General features: G+C 40.8%; 2 protein-coding genes across 2 annotated transcripts in view; both read right to left on the bottom strand.

The window, feature by feature from the left end:
* The window catches only part of LOC137639547 (ATP-dependent DNA helicase DDX31-like), a 254114-nt gene extending 241049 nt beyond the window's left edge, over positions 1-13065 (bottom strand). The window contains exons 1-2 of the mRNA XM_068371813.1: positions 12716-13065; positions 8516-8616 (exon numbers count right to left, since the gene is read on the bottom strand). Coding sequence (XP_068227914.1) covers positions 8516-8616; positions 12716-13065 — 451 coding nt within the window. The remainder of the gene's footprint in view (positions 1-8515; positions 8617-12715) is intronic.
* A 1465-nt stretch (positions 13066-14530) lies between these two features.
* LOC137639546 (piggyBac transposable element-derived protein 4-like) lies at positions 14531-15679 on the bottom strand. Its single transcript, XM_068371812.1, has one exon. It carries the CDS (start codon positions 15677-15679, stop codon positions 14531-14533), a length of 1149 nt encoding a protein of 382 aa, XP_068227913.1.
* Positions 15680-16554: the final 875 nt, after the last annotated feature.

The raw sequence follows: 16554 nt of genomic DNA, 5'->3' as shown, positions 1-16554 counted from the left end.
TGTTTAAAGGCCACGGAAGTTGCGACAGCTCTAACTTCGTGTGTCCTTACCTTCAGCAAAGCTTGGTCTTCCTCATTCAGATGGGAACGAGCTTCTCATATTAACAGTCTGATAAAATAGGATAAAGCATTCTTTGACATAGGCAAAGATGGTTTCTTAACTGAACACCATAAAGCTTCAGACGGGCCTCGTAAAGGTTTAGTTCGTTTTAAATAGAACTTAAGAGCTCTTACAGGACATAAGACTCTTTCTAGTTCATTTCCAACCATACGATAAGTTTGGAATATCGAACGACATTGGCCAAGGCCGAGAAGGCAGCTCGTTTTTGGCTAGAAAACCAAGTTGTAGAACATGTAGCCGTTTCCTATGAGAATCCGATGTTCTTGCTGATGGCATGAATCTCACTGACTCTTTTAGCTGTGGCTAAGCATACCAGGAAAAGTGTCTTTAAGGTGAGATCTTTCAGGGAGGCTGATTGTAGCGGTTCGAACCTGTCTGACATAAGGAATCTTAGTACCACGTCTAAATTCCAACCAGGTGTAACCAAACGACGCTCCTTCGTGGTCTCAAAAGACTTAAGGAGGTCCTGTAGATCTTTATTGTTGGAAAGATCTAAGCCTCTGTGACGGAAGACTGATGCCAACATGCTTCTGTAACCCTTGATAGTGGGAGCTGAAAGAGATCGTTCTTTCCTCAGATATAAGAGGAAGTCAGCTATTTGAGTTACAGAGGTACTGGTCGAGGATACGGATACTGACTTGCACCAGTTTCGGAAGATTTCCCACTTCGATTGGTAGACTCTAAGGGTGGATGTTCTCCTTGCTCTAGCAATCGCTCTGGCTGCCTCCTTCGAAAAGCCTCTAGCTCTCGAGAGTCTTTCGATAGTCTGAAGGCAGTCAGACGAAGAGCGTGGAGGCCTTGGTGTACCTTCTTTACGCGTGGCTGACGTAGAAGGTCCACCCTTAGGGGAAGTGTTCTGGGAACGTCTACTAGCCATCGAAGTACCTCGGTGAACCATTCTCTCGCGGGCCAGAGGGAAGCAACTAGCGTCAACCTTGTCCCTTCGTGAGAGGCGAACTTCTGCAGTACCTTGTTGACAATCTTGAACGGAGGGAATGCATAAAGATCTAGATGTGACCAATCTAGTAGAAAGGCATCTATATGAACTGCTGCTGGGTCCGGGATTGGTGAGCAAAATATTGGGAGCCTCTTGGTCATCGAGGTTGCGAAGAGATCTATGGTTGGCTGGCCCCAGGTGGCCCAAAGTCTCTTGCATACATCCTTGTGGAGGGTCCATTCTGTTGGAATTATTTGTCCCTTCCGACTGAGACAATCTCCCATGACATTCAAGTTGCCTTGGATGAACCTCGTTACTAGTGATATGTCTAGACCTTTTGACCAGGTGAGGAGGTCCCTTGCGATCTCGTACAACGTCAGAGAGTAGGTCCCTCCTTGCTTGGAGATGTACGCCAAAGAGAACGTGGTTGGGAGTCTGAACAGTCAGGGGAAGACCCTCTCTAAGGTTGATATAGTCCTTTCACCAAGTCAGACAAGACTTCATCTTTCCGGAAACCGGGATCGAGACCGCTTCTAGCGTCTTGTCCTTTTTCCAGTGAAAAGCTAGATGGTATAGAAGAGGACGGAGGTGTAGTCTTCCTAGTGACACAAATTGATCCACGGATGACAGTGTCCCTACCAGACTCATCCACAGCCTGACTGAGCAGCGTTCCTTCTTCAGCATCTTCTGGATGGATAGCAGGGCTGGGGGCTGATCGTCTTGTTCAGCAACGTCCTCATCAGAGGGTTCCTCATCCGAAACTGATGAGGAAACGGCAACAGAGTGGGCAACGTCTGACTCGCTGAATCCGGTCGCACTGGTGGATGCGTGACGGAGCCGGACACAATATCATGGAACTGCTGCACAGTCTGTGAACTGTCAACAACCATGGGTGCGCGAGAAAGTACAGCGTCAACCCGAAACTGTCTAGACCGTCTGGGTTGTGCAGTCAACACCCTACCGGGTTGCTGAGGTTGACGCACTGCGTCACAACAAGTCACCTCTGCTGGTTGTTGAACGTCCTGAACGTCAACAACCACCTCCGAGCGTCGCTTAACGTCAACGTGCGACTGGCAACCCACACTGGGTCGCATCGGTGGAGGAACCACCTCAACTGGCAGACGTGAGTAGGTTACCTCAGCGTCAACAGGGCGCACAACCAACCGGTTGGAAGGTTGTTGGCCAGAAGGAGGAACCACCTCAACTGGCAGACGCGAGTAGGTTACCTCAGCATCAACAGGGCGCACAACCGACCGGTTGGAAGGTTGTTGGCCAGAAGGAGGAACCACCTCAACTGGCAGACGCGAGTAGGTTACCTCAGCGTCAACAGGGCGCACAACCGACCGGTTGGAAGGTTGTTGGCCAGAAGGTTCTTCTCCGCATTTAAGTCCTCTATCAAGGACGCAAGCTTGGACTGCATGGCTTGCAGCAAAGCCCATTAGGGTCTACGGGAGCAGGTGTGGCAACAGACGGGGTTAGCGACTGAGGCGGAACCGTTTACCATCCCTGAAAGCCTTGTTATGAGTGACATAATAGTACAGCAAAACTTCAAAGGCTTGACAAAAGCTGAGAAGTTGACCTGTAAACAACTTGGAGCGTCTCCTGGCTAGGCGCCAGGGCGAGTCTACCAGAATTGAGAAGTCTATCTGGGCAGAGGCATGAACTCCCAAGCCGAGAACTTCTCTCGTGTCATATCAGACTCTCGCTCTATAAGCCAGTTTAAAAGAAGGGAAATCAAAGGCTGTATCCCTAAAAACTCCTCCTGGTGCAAAAACCAGTCGCCTAACCAACGTAACGCTCTCTAGGAGAGCGAGAGAGCACTAGCTAAAAACAACGGCTTCGAAGTAGCTAGGCCTAGTGTAAGTTCTGACGTTTAGGCGAACGAGGAGCAGCAGTTACAAGATCCGGACGAAGATCCTTAAAAAAATATCATCATGATTTAATTAAAGTCCATAGGAGGCTAAGCAGCTTAAGGCTCCTCTCCATCTGACAGAGTCCTCAAGGGAATATCAGTAGGAGGGAGAACAGCAACTTCCTCATCTACAGGAACCTTGTCCGATAAAAGCTAGGTTACCTCAGTGAGTCTCTCACTGGAGCATTAGTAGCAGACCAGAAGGCAACGTCATGTAACTGCTTGACAGTCTGTGAACTGTCAACAACTGAACTGTCAACACAACAGGTGCATGAGGACGTACAGTGTCCACTCGAGACTGCTTTGACTGTCTAGACTGAGCAGTCAAAACAACTCTAAAATGCGGAGGTTGACGCACCGCGTCAAAACAAAACAACTTAGACTGTTGTTGTACCTCGCGAACGTCAATGGAAGGTTCCGTGCGTCGCTGAACGTCAACATGCGGCTGGCAGGGTACACTGGAACGCATGGGTGGCGGGACTCTCTCAGCTGGAGTGCGGCAGAAGGTCGCCTCAGCGTCCACAGGACGCACAACCGTGGTTGGTTGTAGGCTAGAGGTTGGTGTCAACCTTCTCCGCACGAAAGTCCTGCATCAATGACGTTAACTGAGACTGCATGGTCTGCAGCAAAAACCACTTAGGGTCTACAAGAGCAGGTGCGGCAACAGACGGTGTGACTGCCTGATGCGGTACCGCTTTGCCTCTCTTAGGAGGTGAGCAGTCGTCAGAAGACTGCAGCGAGTCCGAACTGACCCATAGCTACAACTGGGCCGTTGGACTTGCTCGGAAGGGACCGACTTGCGCTTAATAAGCCGCGAGACCTTGGTCCATGGTTTCTTACGAGAAACCTCTTCCGCAGACGAGAAATAAATGGGCTCTCGTCTTTGTGTGGGTGGGGCGATCTTGGGTAGATACGCCCGAAACCACGGAGGGAAAAACGTCTGTTCGTTGATCAAGGCCTCTCGAACCCAAAGTCGTTCGACATTACTTCTCCCCTGGGCTTGGGAGCTTGCAAGAGGTCCCGGACTAGGTGAACGACAGGCACGAACAGACGAACCCTCGGACGCAACACTGTAACACTTTGCGCATATCACTTTATCGATTTTCTGTTTTGCACTTATTTCACTGAAATCGAAACTTTTACTGATTTCTACCTGAAACACGCAATTCTACCCTTCATTAAAAGGTAGTAATTGCGAAATCAGTCGTATAATGCAGCTCATTAATACTAGCAAAAAACAGAAAACATATATAAAGATAAAAAATTCAGTGGCTGGGAAAGAGACTAAACACTAGTTCAAATAAACTACGTTTACAATCTCTCACCGCACATAGCCTGGGGACAAGAATAAAAACCTAAAAACGTTTTATCCTTCCTCCCCGTACAGAGACTAGGGACGAGAGTAACACGAGAACAACGTTACCCGCTTGAACGGAACGTTTTCTCTCCTCTCTCTCCCTCCGTCTCTATCTCTCTCTCTCTTTCTCTCTTGATTTCGCACCTAAGAGAAGAGCCCAATTATATATCGTCAAAAAAACATGTTATTTGACTAAAGGAAAAAACTGAAAGGTTTTCCAAATAAAAAGTTCCTTTAATTTAGAATTTAAAACATTTAAGCTAAGAAAGAATGAACAAAACGTCAGAATCGATTTACTCTTACTGCAAAGTGAAACCGTGATACACTCTCTCTCTATCGTAACGATAGAGCGCATGTTGAACGTCCTGAACGTCAACAACTGCGTAGTCTAAAAAACTAAACGTTAGTTCATCTTTGAAAACAGTACGAAGACTATCAAAGAAATTCTTTCATAAAACATTAAATTTAAAAAGTTTTAAATTCTTTAAAGGCTAAATACGATATAACGGGCTCAACGTTGATTAACTTCGGTTCCAAGTTAGGACCGCCTACTATCAGGAAAGGTCGCATATAAACAAAACATAAAAATTTATTTTTATATGTTTATAATAAATGGAAAGTTAATCGAAGAGGCCTAATAAAGGCGGAGAGATATAAAATATATAGATCTATAACGTGTTAAGCAAAATTACTAAAAACCTAAACACACTTCCGTCTAAGGGAAGGGTCGGCCATTTAAAAGTGAAAGAGAGTCCATACTCTCTTTGTCACCATAATTAAATCTATCCAAAACGAGTTCAAGTTTTGAGATGAAGATAAAACACCTGCATAGCGAAAGCTCAAAACTAGAATAGTGTACTTCACCAAATAGTTGTGAAAACAAATCCAGTTAGTAACAGCGAATTAGTAGGTCTTGCCGGTAGCCCGACAGAGAGAAAATTGAGTTCTGTGTTTACATTGAGTACTGAGTACCTGCACGACAGATGGCGCTGTTGAAGTACACCCCCTACCTGCATTGCGATCGCTGGCGGATTTTTAACGTAGAGTTTTCTGTCGAGCAACAGAGTTGCAGCTTATATAATCACCGGCTAAGTTTAATATTGAAAAATAGAGGGTTGGGCATGAATGTAAAGAGAGTTCTATATGAGAAAGTGATTGTACCAACTGTGATGTGTGGATCGGAGTTGTGGGGAATGAAAGTGATGGAGAGACAGAAATTGAATGTGTTTGAGATGAAGTGTCTAAGGAGTATGGCTGGTGTATCTCGAGTAGATAGGGTTAGGAACGAAGTGGTGAGGGAGACAACGGGTGTAAGAAATGATTTAGTGGCTAGAGTGGATATGAATGTGTTGAGGTGGTTTGGCCATGTTGAGAGAATGGAAAATGGTTATCTGCTAAAGAAGGTGATTAATGCAAGAGTTGATGGGAGAAGTACAAGAGGAAGGCCAAGGTTTGGGTGGATAGATGGTGTGAAGAAAGCTCTGGGTGATAGGAGGATAGATGTGAGAGAGGCAAGAGAGCGTGCTAGAAATAGGAATGAATGGCGAGCGATTGTGACGCAGTTCCGGTAGGCCCTGCTGCTTCCTCTGGTGCCTTAGATGACCGCGGAGGTAGCAGCAGTAGGGGATTCAGCATTATGAAGCTTCATCTGTGGTGGATAATGTGGGAGGTTGGGCTGTGGCACCCTGGCAGTACCAGCTGAACTCAGTTGAGTCCCTGGTTAGGCTGAAGGAACGTAGAGAGTAGAGGTCCCCTTTTTTGTTTTGTTTCATTTGTTGATGTCGGCTACCCCCTAAAATTGGGGGAAGTGCCTTTGGTATGTGTATGTGTGTGTGTGTATATATGTATATACATACACACACACACACACACACACACATATATATATATATATATATATATATATATGTGTGTGTGTGTGTGTGTGTGTGTGTGTATATACATATACATACATACATATATATATATATATATATATATATATATATATATATATATATATATATATATATATAGATATAGATATAGATATATATATATATATATATATATATATATATATATATATATATATATATATATATATATATCTATATATATATATATATCTATATATATATATATATACATACATACAAATATATATACATGCATATATAATAACAATAAGTGTATATTAACCCTATAAATGCATAGTTATCATTAGAACATTAAAGCATCATGTAAATAAATATTGATATCAATTATATTTTCACTTGGAGGTAAGTACAGAGAACATGTTGTATATTTTCTCCCTATATCAATTTATACAATCACTGCCTGCAGGGGTGTACAGACAAAGGTATTTGGGGAACATCTCAATGAACGTACATGAGATTTCTGCCATGGCTCCCTACTTGTTGATTATATGGTGTTCTATAGCAAACATACTCTCGAGGACAAGGAGTGTTAGCATCCAGCTCATTTTCCTGTAAACACAATTATGGGGGAATTTTCATGAATTAGGAGCTTAAGTTCTTCATATTTGGCCCTTAAACCCTGAAAATTCCATTGCAAAATGGAGGAGAAAACTATGGATTATTTCCTGAAGACATCTTGGAGGTCTTCCCATTAGCAGTTTTTATCTAACATTATTACCTGTAGGTTTCTTCAGAGATGGTCTTGATATGTTGGGTTTTATATTTGTGTTTTTCTTTGTATCCTTTTGGTCTATTTGTTGATGCGGATGGTGGACCTCAACTTGAATTTCTGATTTATTCAGTTCATCTTCTGGTTCATTAAAAACATCCACAGATAAACCATCAAAGTTATTTGATGTCATAACTTTAATGTTTCTAATGGAGGGGGAGAGAGATGGAGGTCTCTCTCTCTCTTTTACGATTAACAGATGGTGGGATTCTAGGTTTTTGCACCTTCCCTACCACAGGTGTATCAAGTGTTAGTTTTAAGTGGAACCTCCATCAAATCAGGCAAGGACATGGCCTGACGGAGATTTGCACTACTTTTTGTAATGGGGGACGAAGGCTGTACAGAAATGGGCAATGCCCTAGTGTTAATTCACCATGGTAAAACCTCAGGAGGTAATATGCTTACCTCGTCATTTGATATTTTATCAGATGGTATATTTCTTTTTCTAGAGCTATTGGCAGTACTAGGTTGGTTTGATTTTAATGCCTTAGCATAGGTATTTGATTTATTTAATAATCTTTTGGCATGTCCCACACTTCTATGTTCTAAATTCAATTAGTTGAGGGTAGCTTCCTCCAACTTATACAGCTCACAGCTCTTGTCTGTGGATTTATGATTCAACCTGCAATTTAAACACCTGGCTCCTAGTGCAAATTCTCCATGGTAAGATTTGGAGCAAATACCACACATTTTCTCATTTTTGCAAACTTTAAACAGGTGCCCAAATTTAAAACAATTAAAGCATTGCAGTGGCTTCTGCTTGAATGGTTTTACTTTAATCATTTCGTTTTCAATAATAATATGGAAAGGTACATCAGCATCCTGAAACGTAAGGATTATCACTGATGTACCTGGGACTTTGTGAACTTTCCATACATTTAGTGGACACATGGCCAGTATCTCCTCCTCTGTAAATTCATACAGATCTCTGTTAAAAACTACTCCCCTTCCGTACCTAAAATTTAGATGGGGTTTGAAACCTAACTTAATATCATTAGTTCTTTTTATGTTGGACAGTATTACAGACTGTGTACTTGATTTGGCATGGATAAGGAAACTATTTTCCAAAACGAGATATATCCCAAGGTGCAATAGTTCCTACTTTTTTCTGAATTAATTTGCATATTTTAAAATAATTCCCTGTAATGTAACTCGCTTTGATTCAGCTATAAGACACATTGGTGGTTTTGGGTTTCTCTGGGAAGGCATAGCTTAATCCGTGTCTTTTTCCAACCAATCGGCAGGCCTATATTCATCCAAATCCTTTGGTACCTTATCGCAGAGAGCACCCGCGACATTCAAGTTATTAATTTTAATATTATTCATGTTACTTATTGCACTAAAAGACAATTGTTCCACACGTTTATAAGAGAACAGTTTGTATTAATAATTCACTATCTAAAAAATTATAAAAAAACAGTTCCCTTTTTTATATATAAAATTTCATCCCATACAAAACTTTAAAAAAAATATGCAATGAACAAAAAACTTTAATTCATACCTGCCAGTTTTTCCACTCCCGCAGAAAGAGTAGCAGACAACATGATAGTCTGTCTGCACTTATCCAAACTTGGTTGTTGCTCCCTCAGGGACTCCATTATACTGAAACCATAAATAACATCTTATATATCATAATCTTTAATTAACAGTTTAACTAGATTAATCAGCTAAATTTTTAATTCAACTAGGCCTGGCAAAAATTTTTTTTTTAAATGAATATATTAATCTTACCTAATATATTGTAACTAAAATTTGATGACTGGAATAACAAAACCTCTGATTTGTCACTTTTATTTTAACCCTTTCAGCCTCTATCACTCACCAAATGAATTAGCCTTCACAACCCAGCCCCTTTTTATCGATATTTTAATTAACTCATCTTAGCGCTGAAACTATACAAGATCGGACTTTACGACAATTATTATCACATACCTGATAAAATTTCCTTTTCATTAATATATGATATTACATATTTTTTTCAGATGCTCATACACCTATTAATAATAGAGGCAAAATGATAATTACCAAATGCAAATTAGGTCACATGAAACTGATGAGTTTTTTCACCAAATATGAATTATGTTTTATGGTGTTTTAAAGGTAAAGGATTTGTCCCAAATACTTGAAATATTTTGCTGCTTGAAAACGGGACAATCAAAAAATATGCTAGATTGTAAGCACTTATCCTAAAAAAATTATCAAACTTTATGTCCATTTTTGTGGCAAAAACTACTATGTTTATAATAATAAGGATTTTAACGACACAGATGTTTCACTTAACTGAATCCAATAATTGTGATTGAAATATTTTATTCGCACATTAGTATCTCATTATGAAATCAAAACAATGTGAATATACATCTTTTCCATTGTTTTTGTTTGTAACATATACATACATATATACATTCATACATACATATACACATACAGTATACATATTTATACATATGTACACATTTTTGGGCTCGAGCCATGTTGTCCTGATGGAAGTTCCCTTCGGCAGCTTCCTACTGAATAATATTTCTGCGAGTGATATTACAAGAGAATTACCGCCAGGTATCACAGGGTTCTAACCCCTGGAACGACTATCCGAAGATATCGGGGTAAAATCAGGGACGTATACGAAGATAACCATAGATATCTGCACACCCAACAGACTTTACCCACTCTAGTCAACTAGGGGGAAGGATAAGTGAGGAGCCGTTACATACCCTCTCTCCCTAAGGTGGCCCCGTTTGTCTCTGATGCCTCATTCCTTTGTTTGCAGCATATCCTACAGTTGTTGTTGTTTCGTTGTGCGTTCTTTATCACGTTTTTTGAAGTTTTTCTTCGTATGATGGCTTTTACTTCGTCGTCTAAGTTGAATACCAACCTCCCTTTACAGTTTACTTTAGCTGTAGGTGTTTTGGATCCCTATGGGGAAAGTTATTTAGCTTTCACGATGAGGGAGCCGAAGCGCTCCGAGTCCAGCTAGCTTGAGCATCTTGTTATTGTACTCGACACCCCTTATTTCTCGTGTACACTTGGTTTAGTTTACAAGTTTCACATTAGCTAGTATTATTTTAGCATTACGATGCTTTGGGCTCTATTTTATGTTTGCATTTACATTGCATTACAGTGAACCCTCGCTACTTCGCGGTTCGACCATCGCAGATTCACCACTTCGCGGATTTTTTTCATAACCCATGTATATACATATATCACGGATTTTCCAGAAATATCGAAAATACCGCGATGTGACCGATGGTGCGAGATTGGAGAAAGTAAGGAAAATTGAATCGTAATTGATTTTCAATATAAATGAAACTTTGAGGAGCAACAAAGATATCATTTGTTAGAGAGATAGAGAGAGGTAAGGAATGGGAGGTAGTGAAAAGTAGCCCACAGAGAGAGAGAGAGAGAGAGAGAGAGAGAGAGAGAGAGAGAGAGAGAGAGAGAGAGAGAGAGAGAGAGAGGGGGGGGGGGGGTTTAAATGTAATAAAAAAAAAATTTGATAGGTTATAACACATTGGTGCTTATGTAATATCAACTGTATACTGTAGACGGTTTGAATAAGTTAAGAAATGGTATAAATGATACTTTGTTAGTGTATTCGTACACACTCAAGAGCGGCAGCTAGATGACAGCTGATCTAATCACAGCCAAAAGTAAAAAAAAAAAAGGTCAACAATACTCGATTTTTAAAACAAACCCAAAATTTAAAAACAAAAGTACACGCTTTCTTAATGTGCAATTAACTATTTAAAGAGTGGCAATTTTCTGGAATAAAATGATATTTCCCAAAAAATAGTGGTTTGCTGATGAAATCGGATGCCATATTTTTAGCTATGATTGAAATGGATGTAGACTCGGCCTAATTATTTCGTTTCGTATTTAATTGACACTAAGAAAACTAATTTTAGTTTCTTCATCTAAATGTAAGTATTGTATAACACGAAGAGAGAGAGAGAGAGAGAGAGAGAGAGAGAGAGAGAGAGAGAGAGAGAGAGAGAGAATCAGCTGTTGTACTCAAATGGCGTGTTTTTGTTTCGTGAGAATTTCATCGCCACGACTTTAACAACAACATACTGTACTGAACTTTACAGTATTATACAGACTACTGTAATATGATAAAGTAAAATATTTGTAATCTATTTTATATGAAATGGGGCTATTTTTTTTTGTTTGAAATTTACATCTACGTATGTAAAACAACTCTCTCTCTCTCTCTCTCTCTCTCTCTCTCTCTCTCTCTAGTAGATTGTTTTCCTGCTTTGCTACGTATGTATGATTTTATATAGGGCTAGATACGGTAAATAATATTTGTAATAACATATTTTATTAAAGCTTTTACTGTAATATCATTATTTATCACTTTCATCATGCGCGTTAAATTCCTTAGTTTGTTTACTGAGCGTACTTTATGACGCCGTCGTTTCAGGCGGCGTCATAAAGAAAAACATTTCATTTGGAAGTCCTAAGAAAAATTAAGTAAAACATTAGTAATAACCAAATCAACATACTGTACTGAATAATCAATATAATCAATGCAGAAACTAACCTATACATAGATGTGTAAATGCGTTTGTTTCTTCATTATAATCAGAGATAAACGTAAACAAAACATTGGTTGCCATTTTTTATCGTGCTTTTTGGCGTGTTTAGGAAACGCATGATATAAAGTCGCCCTTAATATTTGTGCCTGTTTTAGTTTAGGGTACGTTAGTACATGCATTAAGTGTTCTGTACATTAAAGGGTAGTTTGTTAACAGTACTACGTACAAGGGAAGGTTTTAAAAGTCTGAATATACGTGTTAAATAAATAGGTAAATATGGTGTCACTACTTCGCGGATTTTCACCTATCGCGGCCGGGTCTGGAACCTATCTACCGCGATAAACGAGGGTTCACTGTATTGCATTTTACGTTTTTGTTGGTGCGTGTCAGTTGCGGATGGCCTAGCCTAGAGAGCGGTAAAAATTTTGTTGGAGACGGGCCAGCCGATGGCGTTTAGGTCTTTCTTACTGGACTCGGTGGCAGTGGCTTTTTCCCTTAGGGGTTTTTTACCTCAGTTATACTAGTTTACTGAGTAATTATGCCCGCCTGTCTTCGATCCTCTGGTACTTTAGACCGTTTAGGTTCTTGGCCGTCGTGCTACAATCGCTTGTGATTTCCTATGCTAGGTCTGTGCAGTACTTTGGAGTTCCCCTTTGCGAAAGGTGATCTCAAACTGTTGGTATGCTGACTTCCTGTACTGCCGTTCCTCTTAGCCTTTGGGATTTCTCGATCGACTTGCTACATCCATGCTTAGCCTAACCTTCGCTGGCGAATCCGTTGGTCTGCCATGCTACATTCGTTCGTGATTCCCCATGCTGGGTCCGTGCAGTCCATCAGAGCTCCCCTTTGCAAAGGGTAATCTCAATATGTCGGTGAGCTGACTTCCTAGCCTCTGGGATTTCTCGATTGAGCTGTGGCATCTTTTACTTAGTCTTTTTCTGGCTTTGCCGTCTCTGACAGCACGGCGTTTATTTAGAAGTTTCATTCTCTCTGGGATTCACGGCGTGGTGGCCTGACGTGTCTCAGTCTAGAGACTCTTCCTTGTTGGGGTAACCCTCGGATTAAATCCCGATTTCTTTCTGAGCCTGACTTCTCTGCTTTTGCCTCTGTTCTCAGGATTGTTATGAAACGGTTAAAGATACTCATATAGTGCACGGGCATACTACCCCATGTCATTACCTCTGTCTGTGGTTAGCCTTTCTGGGACTGACATTGCATGAATTTTGTTATTTTGCTGCTGTGTATTTGCATTTGTTGTTGGTGGGTGCTGGTTCTCTCTGGAATCTGCCCCTCCAGAGCCGTCAGCATGCTTCTCCATGAGGGGTGAGCTGTTAGACTGATGGCGGTGCTGGTACCTAACGGCCTTGTCGCCTCCTAACGGCATACTATCCTGTAGTACCTGTACTGGCGATGCGTCGCTACTTATGGCAGTGCCGCTTCTAGCTACACTGCCTTCCCATACGGCATAGTGTTTCTGCTGAAACCACTGCCGTTTGCCTCCGCCGCCATAATACATGCCACCATTGCCATTACTGGCGGGGGGGCTAGTATGTCTATGGGAATTATCACTGTGCCAGCGCCTTAGGGTGATTAACACGTTGGCGACAATGCCGTTACCAGAGCGATGGCGGTACTTCCGGCAACGATGGTACCTTTAGGGCACACGTCTTTCCGTCCTTTTGAGACCGCTTTATCTACAATAAGGTGAGTTCTCTACTGACTGTAGGCAACTACAGCTACAGATCAACATAAAGGCCTTATTCCTTCCACTTTTGAGGCTTCTCTATGTATGCTGGACATGGGAGTCTCTTTTACGAAAGGTCTTCCGTGTCTAGGCATACAAATAACCACAACACATGGTTATTGGTTTTCCATCAATTTGTCCATTCCCCTTTGAGGGTGTGGATTGGATAGATGGTTGATAACTCCATAGGCTAGATCCCTATATTGGGTTCTCCCTAAGTGAGGTTATCAACCTGCATTTATAGTCTTTATGTTGCTATAGACTCTTGCTCATTAATCGATGCGTCGATTGCTTAATCTATTTAGATTACCTGTTCCATTGCCTTCTATTGGCTATTTCTCTACGGAGATATAGGAGCAACGGTTCTATCCATGCACATACCCTCCTCCCCCATTGTTTCATTTGAGCCTATAGCAACTATCTTTAGAGGCTATTCATTCAAACCTAATGTCCTTAATAGGGATGTAGACATTTTGTACTTTATCTCCTACTTTCTCACCAATTACAATTACACACAGTTTGGGGATTACTATTCCCTTTATTGTCAGCATAGAATGTTACTAATCCATTCTTTCCAGCCTTTGGTGACTGTAAGAGACCCATGGACTCATTTTACTCTTTTTCTCCTTACAGGCGGCGTTTATGACGTTGATGCACTGTAGAGTGCAGATTTGTGACAGGACTGTGAGGCATCCTTGCGGTCACAATACTTGCCGCACCCATGCAAAGTATTGGAAGATGAAGGGTCCAGTCTCATACTGGGATCCGCAGAGTAGCAGTGTTTGCAAGGACCTGCATCATTCGGGTTGGATTTCGAAGGATATCTCCGAGGACAACCAGGTATTCTTCCAGTGATCCCTTCGCACCTGGGTAAGGGGATTCAAGAAGAACACAGATCCGAAGGCCACTTTCCTCCCCTCTACTGAGTGGAAGGATATCCTCTTCCCCAAGGCAGCACCTGATTCAGTTTTGGGTCACTTTCACCCTTAACCTGTTAAGCGTCCCCCCTGGACCACATTGCCGCTACCGTACCGTCACGCTTTTTTTGCCCTGAGCGGTCATTTCACTAATGATAATTTTTCAATGTTAATATAAATTTTTTATGCTTATAATTTGTATATATAGTTAAAAGTAGGAATCTTAATTAAATACTGGAATAAAAAAACAATTAATACTTCTATTATTTCAATTCAAAAGGCTACATAATACTGAATGAGCAATATACATATATGTATTATTATTCTTTTGTGGGGCATTCCCTAAAGCAAGGGGCTACACACAATCCTACTTCACAGTCCTTGCACCAATATGAGCTCTCCTTTCTTATTTTGTTCTTCCGGCACTGTGAACAAGTCCTTAGAGGCCTCTTCTTTTTGTCTGTAGGTGGACAATAATCAGGAAAGTGCCTGCCAATCATTCGCGAAGGTTTCGCTGCAAGTTGCGGGGGCCTGCGCAAGGGAACAGGTCTTTCTTCAGCATATTTGATGATCAGTCTTTCACTAATCCTCAAAATAAACTCACGTCTTACAACCCTCCCCCCAAGAGCTCTATATGTAATATAGCAATTTAGAATAGACAAGTCTAACAAATGTCGAAACACTTTCTTGTAATATTTCTTCAGTCTATTTCTTGCAGTCGAAAAATGAACCAAAAGGTTATCAGACAAATCAACCCCGCCCATGTTTTCATCATAATCTGCAACTGCCTTTAGTTTATACATTTCTTTCCCTCTCCTAGATTTTACTTTTATCATAGAGTCACCATGCATTGTACTCAGAACACATACATCCTTTTTATCTTTCCATTTTAGTACCATAGATTTTTTCCGGAATTCTGCTACTTTTTCACCTTTTTTCAGTTTAGATCCTTTTATTTTTGCTGGCACGTCCTTTCTAGTGACCCTTACAGTACCGACAGTATCAGTTGCCTCATCAACAAGTGAATCTGCCAATGTTGAACTTGTATAAAAATTATCTGTACATAAACGATAGCCCTTGCTCAAAAGAGGATCCACAAGAGAGGAAACAATCCTATTAGACACAGGAATATCCAAGTATTTTTCCATGTATTGCGTGTCTTTACCTGTATAAATGAAAAAGTTCCATATATAACCAGTAGAACTTTCACGAAGTTCATAGAACTTTATTCCAAACCTTTTACGTTTAGCTGGTATATACTGAACCCATGATAAATTTCCGTTCCATCCTAACAAAGACTCCTCCACAGATACGTTCCTACTTGGAATGTAATTGTTCATAAATTTCTTCAAAATAAGATCACTGAATGGTTTTATTTTTGCTAACTTTCTACATGGTCCATCTGTTATAGTAGTATTGTCAACCAAATGTAAGAATTTATGCAACAAGTCAAATCTACGACCACTCATCTTTCGAAAGAAAGAAAAAACACTCTCTCGAGTTGAGAAGTACATAGAATTATCACACTTAAAATCAATGCCCTGTAAAATAAGTAGACCTATAAAGACTCTCATTTCACGTGTGCAAGTGTCAAACCATTTATGTACTCGTGATTGCGGTGACAAATGTTCTACATTCTCATCTCTAAATTGATTAGCAAATCTGTTTCTTTCACTAAATAATTAATAATTTCATCATCAAAGTATTTCTCAAAATATTCTAATGGGTTCTCTTTATCTTCAACGCTAAATTTTACACCAGGATCAGCAACAAAAGCAAAGAGATCTCTCTCTCTCCCTCTCGTTGTCCAGTCAGTCGGCAATGAGAAGTCATCTTCGCTCTCAGCATCGGAAGAAAAGTTTGTTTCTTCAATATCCTCATCACTGGAGGATTCAGAACTAGAGCTCTCATTGTCAAAAAGGTTATCGTTATCAGATTCCTCATCAAGAATACCATTTATTTCATCTAAAGAAACAACCTTCCTCTTTAGGCCGCTTTTAGGAACTGCAAATTACCTTCTCTGCATGAACGCCCGAAGTGCACTGAGGGGAATCCAGTTTTCTAACATCAAGCTACCTTCAGAAAAATAGTTGCCAGACATCATATGAGTTTCTATCTACAGCTTACATATGCTGAGTGTTGCCAATTGGGGATCCTATACTTTACTATACGAGTAAACGTATTATCACAAGACTGATGACTTGAGATAAGCAGTTAAAGACATGAACGGAGTATACCGATGAAGACGGTACTGAATACTGTAGATAGTGGTGAACAGTTTATCACGTGGGTGACGGTTAACATGTTAAACCCCTCCCAACCGTCCAGCTACAAGTCGACGAGG

This window comes from Palaemon carinicauda, chromosome 4 (genome assembly GCF_036898095.1).
Source record: "Palaemon carinicauda isolate YSFRI2023 chromosome 4, ASM3689809v2, whole genome shotgun sequence".
NCBI classification, from domain to species: Eukaryota; Metazoa; Arthropoda; class Malacostraca; order Decapoda; family Palaemonidae; genus Palaemon; species Palaemon carinicauda.
Note: the sequence above shows the minus strand (reverse complement) of the source record. Positions and strands in the feature narration are given on the sequence as shown.